Source organism: Eumetopias jubatus, unplaced genomic scaffold (genome assembly GCF_037043125.1).
Source record: "Eumetopias jubatus isolate StellerSeaLion01/CBP00866 unplaced genomic scaffold, mEumJub1_p1.0 scaffold_15, whole genome shotgun sequence".
Classification (NCBI taxonomy): domain Eukaryota; kingdom Metazoa; phylum Chordata; class Mammalia; order Carnivora; family Otariidae; genus Eumetopias; species Eumetopias jubatus.
In genome coordinates, this window is record NW_028274821.1 from 32,444,247 (window position 1) to 32,465,106 (window position 20,860).

General features: G+C 35.6%; 1 protein-coding gene across 6 annotated transcripts in view; it reads left to right on the forward strand.

The window, feature by feature from the left end:
- UHRF2 (ubiquitin like with PHD and ring finger domains 2) overlaps window positions 1-20,860 on the forward strand; it is a 138,055-nt gene that overhangs the window by 49,639 nt on the left and 67,556 nt on the right. For all 6 annotated transcript variants that reach the window (XR_015766877.1, XM_088019013.1, XM_028107250.2 and 3 more), the window contains 6 exons: window positions 1,649-1,758; window positions 4,815-5,001; window positions 9,350-9,473; window positions 9,777-9,884; window positions 12,489-12,593; window positions 17,713-17,819. Coding sequence is in view for 5 of the 6 variants with exons in the window: in XM_088019013.1 (XP_087875139.1) it covers window positions 1,649-1,758; window positions 4,815-5,001; window positions 9,350-9,473; window positions 9,777-9,884; window positions 12,489-12,593; window positions 17,713-17,819 (741 nt within the window). In the remaining variant the exon portion in view is untranslated. The remainder of the gene's footprint in view (window positions 1-1,648; window positions 1,759-4,814; window positions 5,002-9,349; window positions 9,474-9,776; window positions 9,885-12,488; window positions 12,594-17,712; window positions 17,820-20,860) is intronic.

Consider the following 20,860-nt stretch of genomic DNA (forward strand, 5'->3'; position numbering starts at 1 on the left):
ACCTCAAATATGTATGTGAATTCCTAGTAATATAGAAACTCATTGGTCACCTATACCGGAAATTAGGGAACTATTTCTTAAAGTTGCCAAAGAAAGCACTTAATCCATGTTTTTTATATGATGTGTCACTGAGTCACCAAATAATTGATGAGGTGAAGTTTCTTTCTATTGAATTCTAGCAAATAAATTAGGAATGCTAGAACTGGAATGTCAACACTTTCTAAACCCCAGTGAATTAATCTTAGCATTGAGTATTGATGGCTGCTATCATCATAGAAAAAGACAACTAAATAAACTGGGTGCTTCCTAATAGAATAGACCTATAAATAGTTTTACCAAAACATGAACCTGGATTTGATTAACATTTCTAAATGCAAGGATTGACTTTTTTTTTTCATGTAAAGGGCCAGGTAGTAGTTTTAACCCTCGACAGCCAAATGGTCTCCACCATCACAGCTACTCAACTCTGCCATTGTAGCACAAAACCAACCATAGAGAATGCATAAGTTAGTAGGTGTAGCTGTCTTCCAGCAAAACTTTATTTACAAAAGCAGGCAGCGGACCAGGTTTTTGACCTCTACTCTGGATCCAGCTACCAAATTGAAATGCAAATAACAGAAAAAACCTATTTAAACTACACTTTGGGAATGCAAATATTAGAATCAAGATATTGGGCAACTCTATAGGACAAATGGTGGTGGTTCTTCAACAAATTGTAAAGAAGAAAAAATGTGGGAATTGATAGAGTCTTTAAAACAGGCAAAACTATATGATATGCTTAGGAAGACGGTGGTAAGACTGAAGAAAAGGTAAATATATCTCTTGGAATAAAAGAGATTGAGATTGGGAGGGAGCATGGCAGGGGCTTCTGAGATAAACTATTCTGTCTCCTGTCTTGGTTGGTGGCTATAAGATGTGTACCTTGTAACTGATTATACATTTATCTATGCAGTTTTCTGCATTTGTGAATATCTGACATTAAAAGTTTTAAAAATGTTGCATGTGAAAACATGGGAAAAGTCATCAAATTCTAACCAAATAAAAGTACACTTTTGATAAAAAATGTATTACTAGAGAGAGACATTTCATAAGATAATTTAAGAATCCTAAATCTGTATGTACCCAATAACATTGCTTCAAAAATATAAACCAAAGTTGACAGAGTAAAAGGAGAAATCTATATACAAATCCATAATAACAGGAAACTTTGAAGAAGCATGTGTAAACAGGTATAAATTGTGTCTTTGAGGAATATGGCTTAGTATCTGAAGGACTTTTCTTTTTAATAAGTCATCTTTTTACCCAGAGACTTACTACATTTACTGGAAATATGTTTAAATCTTTATTTTGATTGATAGAGTATCATTTTTACCTAGTGTTTAAATTTACAAGATAACTGTCTTCTAGCCAGATAATCTAAGTGAAGTCTGTAACTTTTTTTCCTAATTTTACACTAAAATTACATTTAGTAACTAATCACCGTTGGACTTTTCCTGCCATTGGAAACAATAGCTCAAGGTGATTAGAATACCTAGAATCCCAATTTTAAATCAACAAAGTTCAGTGGGTTTCCCAAATGACTCTTAATTGTTTGTATATGATTTAGATTTTGCTGGCAAAAGTTAACTTTTCTTCTTTTTTTAAACAGGGGTTCTGAAGGAAAATTAAATGACTGCCAGATAAGATTCGTAAATGAAATCTTTAAGATCGAGAAACCTGGAGCTCATCCCCTGTCATTGGCAGATGGAAAGTTTTTAAGTATGGATTTTTCTTATGGGTTTAGACTACATATGTTGTACTTGATTGGTATTTTAACCACCAGGAAATAACTTGAGAAAGTATAAAACTGTAGATCATGCAGACATTAGCAAAACAATTTTGATCTAAGACCCATTTTGGTTTAGTGGATTTAATGGATTTTTCTCAAATGACAAAATTTGTTTTCCAAAAAATATTTTTTTGGCATTTTATTGCTGTTTTCTTGTTTTCTTGACTATAGATTCTGTCCAAATACCCATTCAGTAATTTTGTGGCCACCCAAGATTGATTTTTAATAATGAGACTTATATGAGTAGAGTCTGACTGACAGTAATGCCGGTTAAGCTTTGAGTTTCTGAGAGGTAATAAGTGAGGTTTAAACAATTGTGAGAGTATTGGAATATAACCCTGCCTTTTCACTGTATGTATTGTATTTGCTTAATATCATACAGCTAGTTGGTAACAGAGGTGGGAGTAGATTCTAGGTCTTTTAATTCATGGTTCAATCACTATCTTTCCAAATAGATTACTGTCTCATACTCTCTAAATTCTGGATTTTTGGGGGGAAAGCAATTTATTGGCTTTATGCCACATATCAATATCTAGTATATATTTTTTTAAGATTTTATTTTTAAGTAATCACTACAACCAATGTGGGACTCAAACTTACAACCCTGGTATCAGAAGTTGCATGCTCTACCTACTGAGCCAGCCAGGAGCCTCAATATCTAGTAGATTGTTTTAGAAAAATACTCCAACTAAAGGCTTCTGCTTAACCTTTTCATACTGCAGTTGTGCAAGAAAATAGCAAGACAGTACCTTTAACAGATCACAAAATAGACTTTCATGTTACCAGTCTAAGCCTTTTTCATTTTTTGAGACTGCAAAGCTGATATATCTAGATTTTAATTAAGAACCTTCAGGCATACTTTGTATGAGTACTTGTATGGTTATATCCTAGGAGTAAAGGTAACTTGAATAAACCTGGTTTTTTTTTTTTTTTTAAGATTTATTTATTTTATTTTAGAGGCAGGGGATAGGGGCAGAGGGGGAGAGAAAAAGAGAATCTACTCCCCACTGAGTGTGGAGCCTGACACAGGGCTCGATTTCACAACCCAGAGATCATGACCTGAGCTAAAATCAAGAGTCATGCTTAACCAGCTGAGCCCCCCAGGTACCCCTGAGTAAACCTATTTAATGTGACTTAGTCATTCTCAGTGAAACACAATACAAAACCAAGATAGATGAGGGGTTTTTTTATCTGTTATCTCTTAGTACATCTGCATGTATTCTGTTCTCTCTCATTCTCCATATCTCTCCTCTGCCTAATACTAATCACATTATAGCTACAACTTTAAACTTGTATGTAAAGAAATCATTTCACAGCGACAGCCAGATTGCCTTTGATCACATCACTCCATACCAAAAATCTATCAAAGGCATGTTTTTAGGTCTATTATACATCCATTATTTCTATGTTGTCATGGCTCCCTTAGTGGAAGTGAAACAAAATTGTAATCTGCCATTCATTAGCAAGAATAGGCAGTGACCAGGCAGAAAGATAGTACTGAAATCAGTGCCTTTCCCTTCCCCCCTCTCATTTTTCCAGTATGGTTCCCCACATCCCTCATATTGTTAGATCAGTTCTGATATGGTAAATTTCCTCAATTGTATTGTGTACATATGTCAGAAATTCAAAATCTAAAACAATATTAATTTAAATATGGGGGCACCTGGGTGGCTCAGTTGGTTGGGCAACTGCCTTCAGCTCAGGTCATGATCCTGGAGTCCCAGGATCGAGTCCCGCATTGGGCTCCCTGCTCAGCAGGGAGTCTGCTTCTCCCTCTGACCCTCCATGATCTTTTGCTCTCTCTCTCTCTTTCATTCTCCCTCCCTCCCTCCCTCAAAAAAAAAAAAAAAATATGGGAGCCTGGGTGGCTCAGTTGGTTAAGCGACTGCCTTCGGCTCAGGTCATGATCCTGGAGTCCCGGGATCGAGTCCCGCATCAGGCTCCCTGCTCGGCAGGGAGTCTGCTTCTCCCTCTGACTGCCCCCTCTTGTTCTCTCTCTCTCTATCTCATTCTCTATCTCAAATAAATAAATAAAATCTTTAAAAAAAAAAAAAATAGGACTCCCAGGAAGTAATCACTCTAACAATCTATATTATCGTAGACATCTTCCACTATTTACATAATTCATCTTTGTGTATTAAAGATAAAATTCTGCAGTTTTCTTTTGAATTTCATATACCTCATTACCTCTGTATTATGGTTCTTGTAAACTCACCTTATTTTTAATAAAATCTTTCCAACCATATCTCTTTTGACATTTTAAATTAAATTTTGTATTATGAACATTAAGATTTTTTTGTGTACATGTTTATATCTTAAAATTTCAACACTTTGGCAAAAGCTGTTTGGATTTAGATAGGTTGGGGGGAAATAAATGCTACACCTCTTACTTGCCAGAGTTCTGAACCAATTGACAAATAAGATAAAAATCAACTGAGTTAAAAATACTATTTCTATTACTGATAAAAAGTATGTTGGGGGCATAGCTTGAATGGGAACCAAAATGGGCTTGCTAACTCTTAGCAAAATCAGCCCTCCCCCTCTTAGTTTAGCCCACTCAAGGAAAGGTTTAGGTCTGCAGGTACATGGTATTTAATTGTTCCATTTATTAAGTAGTTAGATCAAAACAACTTTGTGCAAGAGAATGTTGTATACCCTTGAAATCTGAAGATACCTTTTGGTGCCCTGGTGAGTTCACTGCATTGGCCCTGGAACTTTCAGTCTGGTCAATGCAAATTTTAAAGGCAAGAGTATACATTATCTTGCAGGTAGTGATGTCTGCTATACCTGGGCTTCACCCCTGTTATTTTGATAAGTATAGAATGATGCTCAGGTGTTTATTATTAAAGTCCCACACTTGATTATTCTTTGTGGTTTTTTCCTATTAAAACAAGCTGTATGCTACTTTCATGTGTTTTTCTTTGTAAGATTCATAGATGTAAAAATGATCCTAACACTGGGCTTGTTATAATTTTATTCTTAATAGGGAAAAATGATCCTGAGTGTGACATTTGTGGTGGAGATCCAAATAAGAAATGTCGTTCTTGCTCCTGTCATATATGTGGTGGAAAACAAGAACCCAACATGCAGCTTCTATGTGATGAATGTAACATGGCCTATCATATTTACTGTCTGAATCCACCTTTGGATAAGGTCCCTGAAGAGGAGTACTGGTATGATTATCAAGGTTTTTTGTTGTTGTTGTTACTGTGTTAAGAATTGAATGTGAAATAGTGTTTGAGCCACCAAAAGAAGACTTCTGAAGATATATAATGTGTATTAAACTGCTTAATAAAATTTTTGTAGCCAGTGGTTACTTGGCATTGATAACCTTATTTGGTTATTGTAATGGCTGGGGAACTGGTCCCTAGCTCTTGTTTTTTAGTCCTTGCAGTCCTTCCTCTAATATGGAGTCTGTGTTCTTTCAAAAATGCAAATCTGATTGTGTTAACTCCTTTAAATGTCACCCTATAGGGCCTTGCACAATACTTTTTTAGTTGATTTCTCCAGGCGTATTTCTTATTTTTCCCTTTCATTTTCCCAAATATTCTATACTCTAGCCAGATTAAATATCTTTCAGCTCCTTAAGTAAGTTATGTTCTTTCTCTCTGGGTTTTACACTTGACACATTTTCTCTTAGAAGCATTTTTGTCTTTGCTTAACCTTTAGGATGATATTTATCCTTCAGGTTTTCACTTAACTATGACTTTATCTGGGAAAATGGGTGGTCCCCTTACCCCCCAGTTATTCTATTATTTTTTTTATTTTTTTGTGCTCATTTAAAAAATTTTTTTAAATTTAAATTCAATTAATTAACATATGGTGTATTATTAGTTTCAGAGGTAGAATTCAGTGATTCATCAGTCTTACATAATACCGAGTGCTCCTTAAATCATGTGAGCTCCTTAATGTCTATCACCTAGTTACCCCATCCCCCTACCCCCTCCCTTCCAGCAGCCCTCAGTTTGTTTCCCATGATTAAGAATCTCTTATGGGTTGTCTCCCTCTCTGATTTTGTCTTGTTTTATTTTTTCCTCTCTTCCCCTATATGATTTTTTTTTTTTTTTAAGATTTTATTTATTTATTCATAAGAGACAGACAGAGAGAGGCAGAGGGAGAAGCAGGCTCCCCGCTGAGCAGGGAGCCCAATGCAGGACTCAATCCCAGGACCCCTGGGATCATGACCTGAGCTGAAGGCAGACACTTAACCATCTGAGCCACCCAGGCACCCTGTTTTGTTTCTTAAATTCCACATATGAGTGAAATCATCTGATAATTGTCTTTCTCTGATTGACTTATTTTGCTTGGCATAATATCCTCCAGTTACGTACATGTCGATGCAAATGGCAAGATTTCTTTTTGATTGCTGAGTAGGAATCCATTGTATATATATACACACCACATCTTTATCCATTTATCTGTTGATGGACATCTGGCTCTTTCCTAGTTTGGCTGTTGTGGACATTGCTGCTATAAACATTAGGGTGCAAGTGCCCCTTGAGATCACTACTTTGTATCTTTGGAGTAATTACCCAGTAGTGCAATTCCTGGATCATAGGGTAGTTCTGTTTTTAACTTTGAGGAACCTCCATACTGTTTTCCAGAGTGGTTGCACCAGCTTGCATTCCCACCAACAGCGTAAGAGGGTTCCCCTTTCTCTGCATACCCGCCAACATCTGTCATTTCCTGACTTGTTAATTTTAGCCATTCTGACTGGTGTGAGGTGGTATCTCATTGAGGTTTCGATTTGGATTTCCCTGATGACGAGTGATGTGGAGCACTTTTTCACGTGTCTGTTGGCCATTTGGATGTCGTCTTTGGAGATGTGTCTGTTCATGTCTTCTGCCCATCTCTTGATTGGATTATTTGTTCTTTGGGTATTGAGTTTGATAAGTTCTTTATAGATTTTGGATACTAGCCTTTTATCTGATAAGACATTTGCAAATATCTTCTCCCATTCTGTCGGTTGTCTCTTGGTTTTGTCGACTGTTGCTATGTAAAAGCTTTTTATCTTGATGAAGTCCCAATAGTTCATTTTTGCTTTTGTTACCCTTGGCTTTGGAGACATGTCTAGCAAGAAGTTGCTGCAGCCAAGGTCATAAAGATTGCTGCCTGTATTCTCCTCTAGGATGTTTTTTATTTTTATTTACTTGCCAGAGAGAGAGTGCGAGCACACACAAGCAGGGGAGCGGCAGGCAAAGGGAGAAGCAGGCTCCCTGCTGAGCAAGGAGCCCGATGTGGGACTCGATCCCAGGACTCCAGGATCGTGACCTGAGTCACGATGCTTAACCAACTGAGCCACCCAGGTATCCCTCACCTCTAGGGTTTTGATGGCATTAGTCCAAATGGAGATCTTGATTTCCATAAACACACCCCCTAAAATCCTGTTCCTCTCCCAATCTTCATTAAATGGTATACTCATCTAGTTGTTCAGGCTGAAAAGCTATACTTCCTCTTTGATTTCCTCTTCGCCCTCCTCACATATTCTACATCCTACATGAGCAGGTCTTGTCAGTCCTCCATAATCTTTCTCTGCTCTCACCCTTCAGTCCAAACTAATGTCGCTTCCCTGAACTGTATAATAAACGCCTAACTAGTCTCCTTGCTTTCACATTGCTTGCCAGTTATCCTTTCTACCATAGTAGCAGAATGATCATACTAAGTCCTGAACTGAGCAGCAGGATTACTCATCTGTTTAAAATCCCCTAGTGTTACCCTGTTGCACTTGGATGGCATGTGCTTAGGTTTTATTCTGACCTGGCCTTGCCTGCTCTATAACCTCATTGCTTATCTCTGTGCAGTTTATTTTTGCTAAACTTCAGATCTACCCACCTAATGTTTTTCAAGGCATACCACTCCTTCTTAGGCCTCAGGACTTGTATACTTAATGTCTTTTTGCCCAGAATGAATTCCCTGGCTTCTTCATAGGACTGACTCCTTTGGTCTCAGCTGGAATATCACCTCAGAAAACTACTACACATACCATTTCTAATCACTCTTAACACCCACATAACCCTGATGTATTTCCTTTATAGAATTTGCTGACTTCCTGAAATTGTTTCATTGTATGTACTGGTTTTCTTCACTCTGTACAAACATTTTGATCATATTTATCCCCAGTACCAAAATAGTGCCTGATATATCTTTTCTATTTCTCCAAATCATGTTGTTTGCATATTTAACCTCTGAGCTCATTTTCTCACCAGAAATAGTATCTGCTTTGCCGCTAAGATCTCTGAAAAATTATAGTTTTAAAGGTTAGCACATTGGGTAAAATCCAGTCTTAGAACAAATTAATTTTTGGAAGCCTCCTGATTTCCCAATTAGAAGGGATTTTACTTGATAATATTTATTACTTTCTTCTACATTTTAATTTTTGCCTTGGTTTTGTATGTGTATATCACAACCTAACTAATTTCTCAGAATCAGGGGACTGAATTACATTTTTCTTTCCTCTAGTACTAAACAAAATATCTCATAATTAAGCAGTCAGAATTAGCTGGTGGGCATGGATGGTTTTTTTGCTCTAAGAACTATATGGAGTAATTATGAAATGGAAAGTATAGGCATATCTAATATTAACGGTGAGAGGGGCCAGTTGATCTTTATCAGGATATCCCTCAAGTTTGCATTCCTTGATGATATAGGAACAGCCTCATCTGATTCTATAGACATATTTATACTTTGCTTTTTAGGAATGATTTAAGGTAGCTTATAATGATCTGCAAGTTATAGTAGGTTGACCAACTGCAATAGGACAAAGGACAAAAAGTATAGAGAATTAAAACAGAACCTACAGATAAGGCTAATATAAACAAGCATCCTTGGATCCTGTAAATTAGTTGTGATAGAGTATACATTTTTGACTTCGAGAGTTTTAATCAGTTTAGATGGGGATGTAACCAATTCAGTTGCATAGTTGAACATTTAGGATCATCTATTCTTGCTACCTCTGTTTTAATGATAGGAACTTCAAATGAATAAATTCCGTTCTCCAGGTTAGTGATAAGATCAGAGTTCATGGGCGCCTGGGTGGCTCAGTTGGTTAAGCGTCTGCCTTCGCTCAGGTCATGATCCCAGGGTCCTGGGATCGAGTCTGGCATCAGGCTCCCTGCTCAGTGGAGAGTCTGCTTCTCCCTCTGCTCCTCCCTCCCCACCCCCCCACTCATGCTCACTCTCTCCCTTTTTGTCTCTCTCTCTCTCTCTCTCTCTCTCTCGCAAAAATCTTAAAAAAAAAAAAAAAGGAGTTCATGATGCTATTTGATTTGGACAGCTCTGTCTGGCTTTTGAACTGAATTTGAGATTTTATGATATAATCCTTTACATTCTTTAAAGGAGTGATAAGGTTTTGGTTTTGGTTTTTTCTTTTTCCTGCTAGCTTAATCAAGTTTAATATTTAAATGCCAGCTGAAGATCTATAATATACACCAAGTATTACATCTTAAAACTTGTTCTGACCTGGAAAGGCCATTCTTTTACTGGCTTTAATATGGTATTATCAAAATTCCTTTTCTTTTAAAGGTATTGTCCTTCCTGTAAAACTGATTCCAGTGAAGTTGTAAAGGCTGGTGAAAGACTCAAGATGAGTAAAAAGAAAGCAAAGATGCCATCAGCTAGTACTGAAAGCCGGAGAGACTGGGGCAGGGTAAAGAAGAAAGTCTCCTTTTCTCCTAGCTATAACATTTATGACTAATGCAGGTTATAACATTTCAATACCAACAGTAGTGGTGATATAAATTATGCTTTCCATATCAGAAATATTAACAAATAACTATATTTAATTATATAATTGTTAATTTGCTGTAACTGTTAGCTATATGTTAATGAAATCATATAAATTATGTATTGTTAATCATATAGTTAGGTTTCTATTTTATTCTCATGGGAATTAAGGGCTTTAAGATTTGACATAACCAGTTTCTCAAATAGCTTGTTTGTTTACTTATAGGGAATGGCCTGTGTTGGTCGCACTAGAGAATGTACTATTGTTCCTTCTAATCATTATGGACCTATTCCTGGGATTCCTGTTGGATCAACATGGAGATTTAGAGTTCAGGTATGTTTTAAATTGGTTTTGTTGAAAGGGTAAAGTTGGGTATAGTTAAAATTGTAGCAGTGTCAGTTTCTGTTGATTATAAGTGGACTAACCTAGGTTTCGTCACATGGCATTTAGTTGTTAGAATAAAAGATTCTCTATAGGATGGGTAGACTCTTCCCCATAGCTTAAGACAGAGGACCATACATCGTGGAATTAGGCATTAGCTATGCCTTTTCATCACTTTGTTTTACTGTTCTGATAGTTAACATTATTGTTAAACTTTCTAGAGAATTTTCCTTGCTGAGAATTTAATATTTGAAATATTAAATTTTTTTTCTTTAAAATATTTGGTAAGTTCTCAATATCATTGAAGTCCAAGAAAGCTCACTTAGGTGTCTTGTTTGCAGCTTATCCTTCTGAATGAATGTTAAGTTGTTGGCCAGAGGAAGTGCCCAGATAACCCAAGGATAAAATTACTTCTTTTTTCCTCTTGAAGGCTCTATTGTATTCATTTCTAACTTCTTTTTTAGAATGGTAATTTTATCATTATAGAGAGCTTAAGTTATTCATCTTCATTTTCTGTTTCTCAGAGACACTTTAAAGTTTTAATTGTTTCTTCTGGATTTACCTTATTTCTAAATAGCATGTTTCTACTGCTTTTGTCTTCATATTTTAGTTTAACTTCTTTCTATGGAAGATGGCATTTAGTTTAACACACTCTGTCTTCCCATCCTTGCAATGGTTATATTATAATTTTGGCTAAATCCATATGCATGTTTTATGACTTTAGATCTTTAAATACAATTAAAAAAATACTACAAGTAAATACAATAGAATGTTATAAATACAATAAAAAGTACACTTAGTATATTTTTAATTGCCTTGGGTTTTTTTGTTGGCTTCATATTTTTTTTTATACCCATCACTAATTTATTCCCAAATTCTAAAAAGCCCTATTAATACAGTCTCAGATGAGTTTGAGGTTGTTGGCCTAAGCAACTACTAGGGTGGATTGTCATTTAGGAAGTGGGGAAGAGTAAGATTTATTTTCATCAGGATTGGTGAGGTTGGGAACAGGTGGTCCTGTCTTCTGGAGTACCTTGTGTTTTCAAGACCTAAACTTAGGCTCTGATGCTTTCATTAGCTTCTCATTGGCTTCTAATGTGTGTCTTTCCCTACCCTGCTATGCAGCTTGGATTTCAGCTTCTTTTTCTCTAAGAACAATTATAGGATAAACAAATGAGTTCTGATACTTCTCTCAGGTAGTTTGAAGTACACAAAGTGACAGCTGTTCAGTGAGCCAAAATTGAAGATAGATGGGAAGAAGCAGTAGGCCATTGAAGTAGTAGAATACATGAGTAAATTTAACAAATTGGGAAGCATGTTTGGGTAACATTGAGTAGTTTTGGCTCAAACATATATGCTCTCTGAAGGAGAAGCTGGAGATAAGAGTTAAGGTGGGGAAAGTAGATAGGATCCAGATCGAGAGAGGGTAATATGTAATATTTGGGGCTTGATATACAATATGACCATTTGATGTTGAATATTTATTTTTTTATTTTTTTATGTTAATCACCATACATTACATCATTAGTTCTTGATGTGGTGTTCCACGATTCATTGTTTGTGCATAACACCCAGTGCTCCACGCAGAACGTGCCCTCTTTAATACCCATCACCAGGCTAACCCATCCCCCCACCCCCCTCCCCTCTAGAACACTTTGTTTTTCAGAGTCCATCATCTCTCATGGTTCGTCTCCCCCTCCGACTTACTCCCCTTCATTCTTCCCCTCCTGCTATCTTCTTTTTCTTTTTTCTTAACATATTTGATGTTGAATATTAAAAGCAGATTTATTCTTAAAAGTATTGTTCTATTTGTGATGGGTAGAATGAGATTTGAAGAGAAAAACTGGAGGCAGTGAAAAAGGATGTTTATAGCATTCATGACTCAAACTAAGATTATAGCAGTTGAAGTAGAAAAAGATGTATTTGAGAGATTTAGGAGATTGATCAGCAGTATTTATGACCAAAATGGGTTTGAAAAATAGAGAAGAATGAGGCTAAAATGTCTCTTGCCTGGGGTGCCTGGGCTCCTCATTCAGTTGAGCATCCTACTCCTGATTTTGGCTCAGGTCATGATCTCAGGGTCATGAGATTGAGCCCCTCCTTAAGATTCTCTCTCTCCCTACTACCCCCCCACCCCCACCCATCTGTACACACCCTCTCTCAAAAAAAAAAGAATAAAATGACTCTTGCCTTTCTTATGTGGCTAGGGAGCATGCAGTAATTGAAGAGAAGAAATCGGATAGGAAGGGATCTGGACCACTGGTAAACAAATTCTGTTTTACCCAAGTTGAGCTGTAATGACCAGTAGACATAAAATGGTATTTAATAATTATTTTGAAACTCGGAATTCTAGGTCTGAGCAGTTTTAAGGTCACCAGCTTAGTATCTAAGGGATATATAGTTGGAAAGAAATAAAGTTGGTGAGCAAAAGGTAGAACTCTGAGCAACATTCAGTTCTTAGTTGGAGGCTTTTAGGATCCAATAATATATGTGAAAGCATTTTATAAATATAATTTGACTATTCAAAGGTATTTTGAGACTTTCTTTATTTCATAGGTGAGCGAAGCAGGTGTCCATAGGCCCCATGTTGGTGGAATTCATGGTCGAAGTAATGATGGGGCTTATTCTCTTGTCCTTGCTGGTGGATTTGCGGATGAAGTAGTAAGTCATGATACAACCTTGTTCTTTAGAACCCGTCAGTAGAATACAGAAGCTTTTTCTAGCATGTATCAAATCCCAATTTTTTTTTTTTTAGCATAGTCTGTATGTTGAAGTGGGCACTTCTGTACAAATTATAAGATAAATCAATTGGCGGTCTTTAATCTTTACATGTACTGATTTATGTATGTATGTGGTAACTGATTATTGCAATGAAAATACATTCTCTAGAGCTCATTTTTTTTAAATTAAACTTATTATTTTGGGATGTTATAGACTGATATGTAGCCTTAGAAATACTGTAGATATCTCTGCCCTTTACCCATCCGCTCCCAATGATAACATCTTACAAAACTGTAGTACAGTATCACAACCAGGATATTGACATTAATACATTCAGGTCACTGAACATTTCCCTACCACAGGTATCCCTCATGTTGCCCTTTGATAGCCACACCTACTATACCTGCCCTCCTTAACCCCTGACAACCACTAATCTGTTCTCCATTTCTATAATTTTTGTTTCAAAAATTTTTAGAAGTGGGGGGCGCCTAGGTGGTTCAGTTGGTTAAGCATCTGCTTCTTGATTTCCACTTGGGTCATGATCTCAGAATCATAGGATAGAGCCCTAAGTGGGGCTCCGCACTCAATGGGGCGTCTACTTGAGATTCTCAGTCTCTGTCTCCCTCTGCCCCTCCCCTCCCATGCTCACGCTCCCTCTCTCCCACTCTCGCTCTCTAAAATTCTTTTAAAAAATTTTTTATAAGTGGAATCATATAGTATGTGACCTTTGGGAATGGCACTTTTCACTCAGCATAATTCTCAAATTGTGGCATGTATTAATAGTTTATTCCTTTTTATTGCTGAGTAGTATACCATGCTATAGGTATGCCACAGTTTAACCATTCACTCATTGAAGAATATTCAGATTGTTCCAGTTTCTGACTTTTACAAATAACTGCAATAAACATTTGGGTACAGGTTTTTTTATAAATATAAGTCTTCATTTTTCTGTGATAAATGCCCAGAAGTGCATTGTTGGGTTATATGGTAGTTGCATGTTTAGTTTTTTTAAAAAACTGCCAAATTGTTTTCCAGAGTGACTGTACCACTTTACATTCCTATTAGCAGTGTGTAAGTAAGTGATCTAGTTTCTCTGCATTCTTGCCAGCATGCAGTGTTGTTGCTTTGTTTTACTTTAGCCATTCTGATAGGTATGCAGTAAGATCTCATTGTGGCTTTAGTTGACATTTCCGTAATGGCTGATGGTGATATATCTTCAGGTCATTTGCCCATCTTCTAATTGTGTCCTATTTGGGGTTTTTTGCTGTTCATTGAATATGTAGTTTGCAGGTATTTTCTCCCAGTCTGTTTCGTTGGTTTGTTTTCACGATATGTTACAGCTATGTAGAGGCCAAGATGTAGTATGTTTTCAGACAAAGGTAGAAGAGCTTGCCATTTTTCTAAGAGGCCGATTTGTCAATACATTTACACTAACATGGCAAAGGAAACTGCAGATGGAAATATGCAGGGTAATTATTTGAGTACTCATTTAACATCATATTTTTAAGCTGTATTTTTTAGAAATACAAAGGATGTTGTATAGTTTACTACAGTTGGCACTTAATTTTTTTTTAGGGCTCTGTAAGAAAACAAGCCAGCTAAAAGTAGAATCTTTTTAACATGTTTTTAGCATCTAGCCAGTTGTGTTTGATCTGGACTCTGACATTTGTGTGTGAGACTTTGGCCTAATTGTTTTACTCCAGTAAACCTCAGTTTCCCCATGTGTAAAATAGAAAAAAGTACCACCATTTTATATCAAAATTATTGATATTAAATGAGGTGATATATGTAGTCTTAGCATATAACAAGGATTCAAACAGTTGTATTGTCTATAGCAGAGCTTATCTTAAATACACAAAACATAAACATGTAGAGGTGAAAACAAGTACCAAGTTGAATTGGGATGGTTATTACTACTTCCCTTTTTCCTCATCTTTTGAATACAGTTACTAGTCAAACATTAAACATTTGTAGAGAAAAGTTCTGATGGGCTGTTAATTATGCATCTTAAGCAATTAATTCTCAGTCTGTTAAATAATATAAAGAATAATTCATTTTGGAGCTAAAACAAATAGGCTTAGATCACCAGCTAAGATACATTTGGAGATGTTAATATAGTTTATAAGCATTTTTAATCTTTTGATCACTTATTGCAGGCAGGTCATATCTATAGAAATAGGTGGAGGAAACCTGAATAAACTTTTCTCATTTGAGAAAAAAATTTGTTTTGAAACCTTTAACATTCATGGAACCCATAATCTTTGTTTTGTCCAGATGAATGGACATGAAACTACTGAATACCTGTTGATAAACTAGTTAATATTTTAGTCTAGTAACTTGAGAATCAAATGCTATTTTTAGTGCCCTGTGTTAGAGTAACCTCATTTGAGGAATGAGACCCCACAAAGATGATCTGCCTTTTATAGTTGTGCTGAGAAATAGTTTGCTCAGTGATCAGTAACAGATTCTGGAACCAAACTGGATTTGTATCCTGGTGCCATCTTTTACTAGCTAGGTGACCTTAGGCAAGTTAATGAACCTCTGCCTCATCTATAAAATAAGGCTTTAAAAAAATACTTCATAGGGTTGATGTGAGCGTTAAAAGAATAACACGTAAAATGCTTAGCCTAACACACACACACACACACACACACACACACACACACAGTAAATGCTAGGTAGGTGTTATCAGCAGTAAAGTGGTAGTACCCAGCTTTGCAAACATGTAAGGGGTATTTTGAAAGAAACTGGCAGAGATTGAAGCTGTATAGTAGATAGCTTTGGAATTAAGGAATCATTAAAGGTGTCTGGGAAAAGTTTAATGATCTTAACTATGCTTTAGGATATTTATCTGATAGTCTTTGTGGGGGGCAGTGAGAAGATTGAGATGAAGGTCTTTTGCTTGATAAAGGTGATGGCAGGAATAGGAGCATCCAGCTTATTTTGTTAGGCAGCTACTTTACAACTTGAGAGGAGTTGAGATTGGGAAATTGAGTCACTCTGGGGCAGTATTATGTCCCCTATATAGATGATGGCTTCTTACATGAGGTGTTCCCAGACAGCAGGCTTCTTTAGTCTGCTGACCCACAGGGATACAACTTTGTGGAGCATGGACTAGAATATGTAACAAATTTGGGCTGATCATTTTTCCTTAGGAAAATTAGTCTGAACTAATATATTGGCTGAGTTCTGACAGTCTAGCAATTCTTTTTTCCCCTAATAATAATTAAAAGTTTCTGTTGGTGTGATGATTAAAGTATAGATGAGCTAATGACATAGAATTTTAATTATTCTTACTTGATTATTTGCTGTTTGAAGAATAATCAGAAATGTTTTTGTTCTTTCATTTTAAACACTACTGAGCTTAGGTTGCCCCTATTATGCTCTCCTAGTCACCACTCCTTTTTCCTTTATAGCACTACTACAATTATAACTTTAAAAGTTGACAGGGGGGCTCAGTTGCTTAGACATCTGCCTTTGGCTCAGGTTGTGATCCCAGGACCCTGGGATCAAGCCTCACATCGGGCTCCCTGTTCAGTGGGGAGCTTGCTTCTCCCTCTGTCCTGCTGCGCCCCTTGCTTGTGTGCGATCGTGCACTCCCTCGCTCTCTCTCTCTCTCTGACAAATAAATAAAAATCTTTAAAAAAAAAAGTTGAGAGGGTTATGAATATGAGCATTGTAAAGTCAATCCAGGTACCATTTGGAAGACTGTTTCTGATTAAGAAGTGTTCTAGGCTGCTCTAGATGTAGTTATTTATTAGATTTCCTTCAAATGGAATACACACTAAAGATGAAATTCCTTAATGCCTTAGTCTTTATAGACTTCAATATTAGATCAACAAAAAGTTAAGTCATGGTTTTTGGACAGATAAAAGTGCTTCTAAAACCATGAGATTTTAGTTAGGACTTAATCCAAAAACAAGATGCAAAATAGTTGACCTTTATTACAGACAAGGATTTAGTAGAGAAAACTTCATTATCTTTAGTCTAAACTAATTAAAATCGCCCAATAAAGAAGAAACACTATTGGATGGGGGAATGAGCAAAATGGGTGAAGAGGAGTAGGAGATACAGTCTTCCAGTTATAGAATGAGTAAGTCGGGGAATAAAAGGTGCAGCGTAAGAAATACAGTCAGTGGTATTATAATAACATTGTGTGGTGACAGATGGTAGCTACACTTGTGGTGAGCACAGCAGAATGTAAAAACTTGTATCACTGTGTTACATACCTGAGACTAACATAATTGTGTGTCAACTAACCAACCAGAAAAAAAAAGAGAACCACCACTGTTTTGATAATGTTAGTGAGTTAATTTGTATACTGATACTCTTCTCAACTGATTTTGAGTACTGAATCAGAGACTTAGTAATATCAATATAAATTTGTAGCTATTACAGAGATATTTTTGGTCCTAGTTTATGTAACATCTACTTCCTCTGACATTTTTTTTTTCACATTTAGTAGACACTTTTACAAATTCTAGTTTTCAAATTCTTTTCCAATGTTCTTTTTAATGATCCTGAATGTAATTTAAGTGAGCCTATACAGTGTGAAATGTGAGGAACCTAATATGCTGTTAGGATTTTAATTTTGAAATTGAACAGCAAACTTAGGTATGGTGTAGATTGCTGATGGGAAATCAGATATGAAGTTTTAACTTCATACTAATAAAATGGTATTCTATAAAAACCTACAAGATAATATTGATGTTTATTTTAATACCATTGAATTAAATGAAACAATATTCCCAGTTCATCAGGTCTTATTTTGTAACATTTAGAGATTATTAAGTTGTATATATAGCATGAGACTAGCCACATTTGGAGGTATTGAAAGCTCTAACTTTAAAATGATCAAGTGATGTAACTTGATATAACTTGAAGATGTACTACATACACAACTGCATTTGAGATATTTTGGCAAATGTCTCTCAAGATGCCTTGAAGAGAGAACATGTAAATTCATAACATCCTAACCAAATGTTCTGACTTTAAAATAAGAATTGGCGAGATTATACTTGGGTTTAGGTATCTTAATGCTGAAAATCTTTTCCTGTAGGACCGAGGTGATGAATTCACGTACACAGGGAGTGGTGGTAAAAATCTTGCTGGTAATAAAAGAATTGGTGCACCATCGGCTGATCAAACATTAACAAACATGAACAGGTACTCTTTATTGTTAGAGTTTGTAAAGACTATCTATTTGGGCTTTGTATAAAAGTTTGATTATAGTCATATAATTTTAAGTTAGACTGTAGGGGAGAATCTTAAATTGAGAGTTAAAGATCTAAATTTAAAATCCCACTACCTGATTATATGATTGTAAGCATTCTAACTCATTTCCTAATACTCGTTTTTAAATGACATAATTCCCAGTCTTAATACATGTATTTTGCATTTGAAAACATGTTGAAACATTTGAAGGAAGGGAACCTATATAAGTGAAATTGAGGACAAGGTGGCTATCTACTATCCCATAGGTCAAAGTTATGTTTTACTCAACATAGATTTATCTTTTAAAGTAACAAACTTCTTAAGAGACTCACCAGTGTGAGATAGGTTTAAGTTTGGGAGCCACATTTGTGGGCATAAGTGAAACATCAGATAAACTTAATCAGAACTACACTCAAGGTGCTTTTAGAATTTATAATAACGTCTCTTAAGTGTTATAAAAGAGAATGTTTAGTTACAAAAGTGACCTTTTCTAAGTAAATACTTATAAAGCATTACAAAAGAGCCACCTTGTGCTGACCTTTGTTCTATAGAAGTATTAATGATATTCCAGCTTCCATGGGAACAAAAAAATGACTTCAAAATGTTTTATTTCATATGTGCATGCTATAGCAATAATAAAAAAGTGACCCACACCATCAGATAGCAATGACCACATTATAACTTGTCGTATTGATAATTTTTTGACCAATTTCATAAAGTTGAAATTTTTATATCCTATTGTTAAGGGTGTTTTATGGATTGAGTAAAAATGAGTATTTTTCTTTCTTGAGTCGAAATCACTCGGTTTTAAGTAGTGTGCCCTTAATTTCTGATTACCGTGTGAAGTAAAGAATACACCAGTATGATTTCAAGAATTTGTTGCATACCAAATTACATACAGTCTGTTTTTATGTCTTCCTTCTATATTATTTCTGACAGTAGGATTATTTAACTGAACCAGCAGAGGAGACAGGTCAGATTTGCTGGTGAAAACATTCCTGAGGCAGGAGTCCAGTTCCTAGCTAGTATTTTTCTAGCAAAATAGCAGCTCTTCAGGAGGAATGATCTTAAAAGAGTTAGAAATATTTTGATGTGTTTTTGTCAGTGAAAGTGTATCTTGAATTTGTAAAAGGGCTTTTTTACATTGTCAAATTTGAAAATTATATTTACCTTTTAATAACATTAGATTATTTTGCTTGAATGAAGTTTGTTTCCTAACTTCTTGCATTTGTAATATACATGGTAAATATTTTCCAAGCTTTTAAAGAATCTAATAAGTATAACCCTGTTTGCCATATGTTATAATCTTATTAGAAAATAATTGAGAAGTAGTAAAAATGTTTGTATTGAAAGGTAGTGAATATAAAATACTAACTCAGAACCATTTAGGATTGACTTATCATAGGGACTCTGACATCCATTCTGTTAATTTATACATTAAGCTTTGAGTACGCATTGTGATTGTAAAGACCTCTGGGCAAAAGATACCTATATGTTTTATAAACATGAAAACCAAGGTGAAAGACCCTTAGCTCTGCATCATATTATACTCTTTCCTAAGTAGTATATGGTCCAGTTCATTTTTGCTTCTCCACTAAGAGGTAGTTTGGTGCCTGCTTCTTGCTTTGAAAAGTTTGTTCCTACTTCCTCTCAGCTCTTTCACTTTATGAAACTGAAGAGGGCAACAAGGTAACCTGGCCTTCCTTTATCAGGGCAGTCAGAAGCAATCGATTAAGCTGCACAGTAATGGAAAAGCCTTGTTTCACCTAGTTTGATCTTAGATTCTTTTCACATACTTGAACAACCTACATACTTATGTGAAACTAGAAGTGAGTTAATAATGCCAGTTAGGGGTGGCAATCATTCTGAATGAAGGTGCCTATAAGCACCAAGGCATTCCACTCATTAATGTGAAAATACTATTTGTCCTTTTCCTAGCTCTTTAAGAAGATGAAGTGTGTATATCTCAATAGGTATTACATAAATAAGATGGAATACTAGCCCTAGAAGGTTGGCTACATTTTCTTCTACCTCCCAGAGATTTAATGCATCTCCCTTTGAGATAAAAAAGATAACTTGGTAAACTTTAACTATTTGACCACATTTATAAAAGTTTTTTTTTTTCCTAACAAAACACTTTGAGTTTATTTACTTTAACAGTATAACTGATCAAGAGATCTGGATAGATTAGATGTTTAGTCATAAGGTCAATTTTTTTTTTTTTCTTTTGAGCCTACGTAAAATTATACCCTGAAAAAGTATTTTGTATCATACCTGAATTTACCAAATTGGGTGTGTATGTGTTTTAACCTTACATGTTCTCAGTGGTTTCTTTTCACTTAAGTTAGGAAGTAGGTATCTGAGAAGAAGAATACTAATTTTAAATAGATTCTAGTTGGGGGGGTTTGTTTTTGTTTTTTGTTTTTGTTTTTTGACAGGACTAAGTTCTCCCAAGAAAGGTCTTCTTACATAACCTTACTGATTAATTACTACTAAGTGAGTACACATACTAAGGAAGCTTCAACTAAATCAGGTGCTGCTTCTCACTCAGTGTCCCTCCTTGTTCACATGTCATAGTAAAAATAGTGATCTGGAGGAGCCAAAAATCTTTATGGTCATGATTTAACACAGACATTTGAATGCTTCAGTTTTATTTAAATTTTTTACTCAAAGTCTTTAAACGATATTCTCTTATTAAACTTGTTCTTTAATAGCTTCTAAACATTAAGGATTCTCTATCGTCTGGAATGTGGAAAGTAGACCTAGAAAGGTCATTTGTACCTTGCTGACAAATTTATTTTCCTGGATTTCTTTCTACATTATTCCAGCAGTTTACCTCACTCCCTTATCAAAAATAAATACTACAACAATCACTTGCTTTAGTTTTCCAACTTTCTCCCTTCCCTCAACAAACGTTATTTTAAAAAAATTCCATGTATTTCTAGTTGTTTTCTATTATACGTGGCACAGATGTTATTACTTTCAGAAGAACC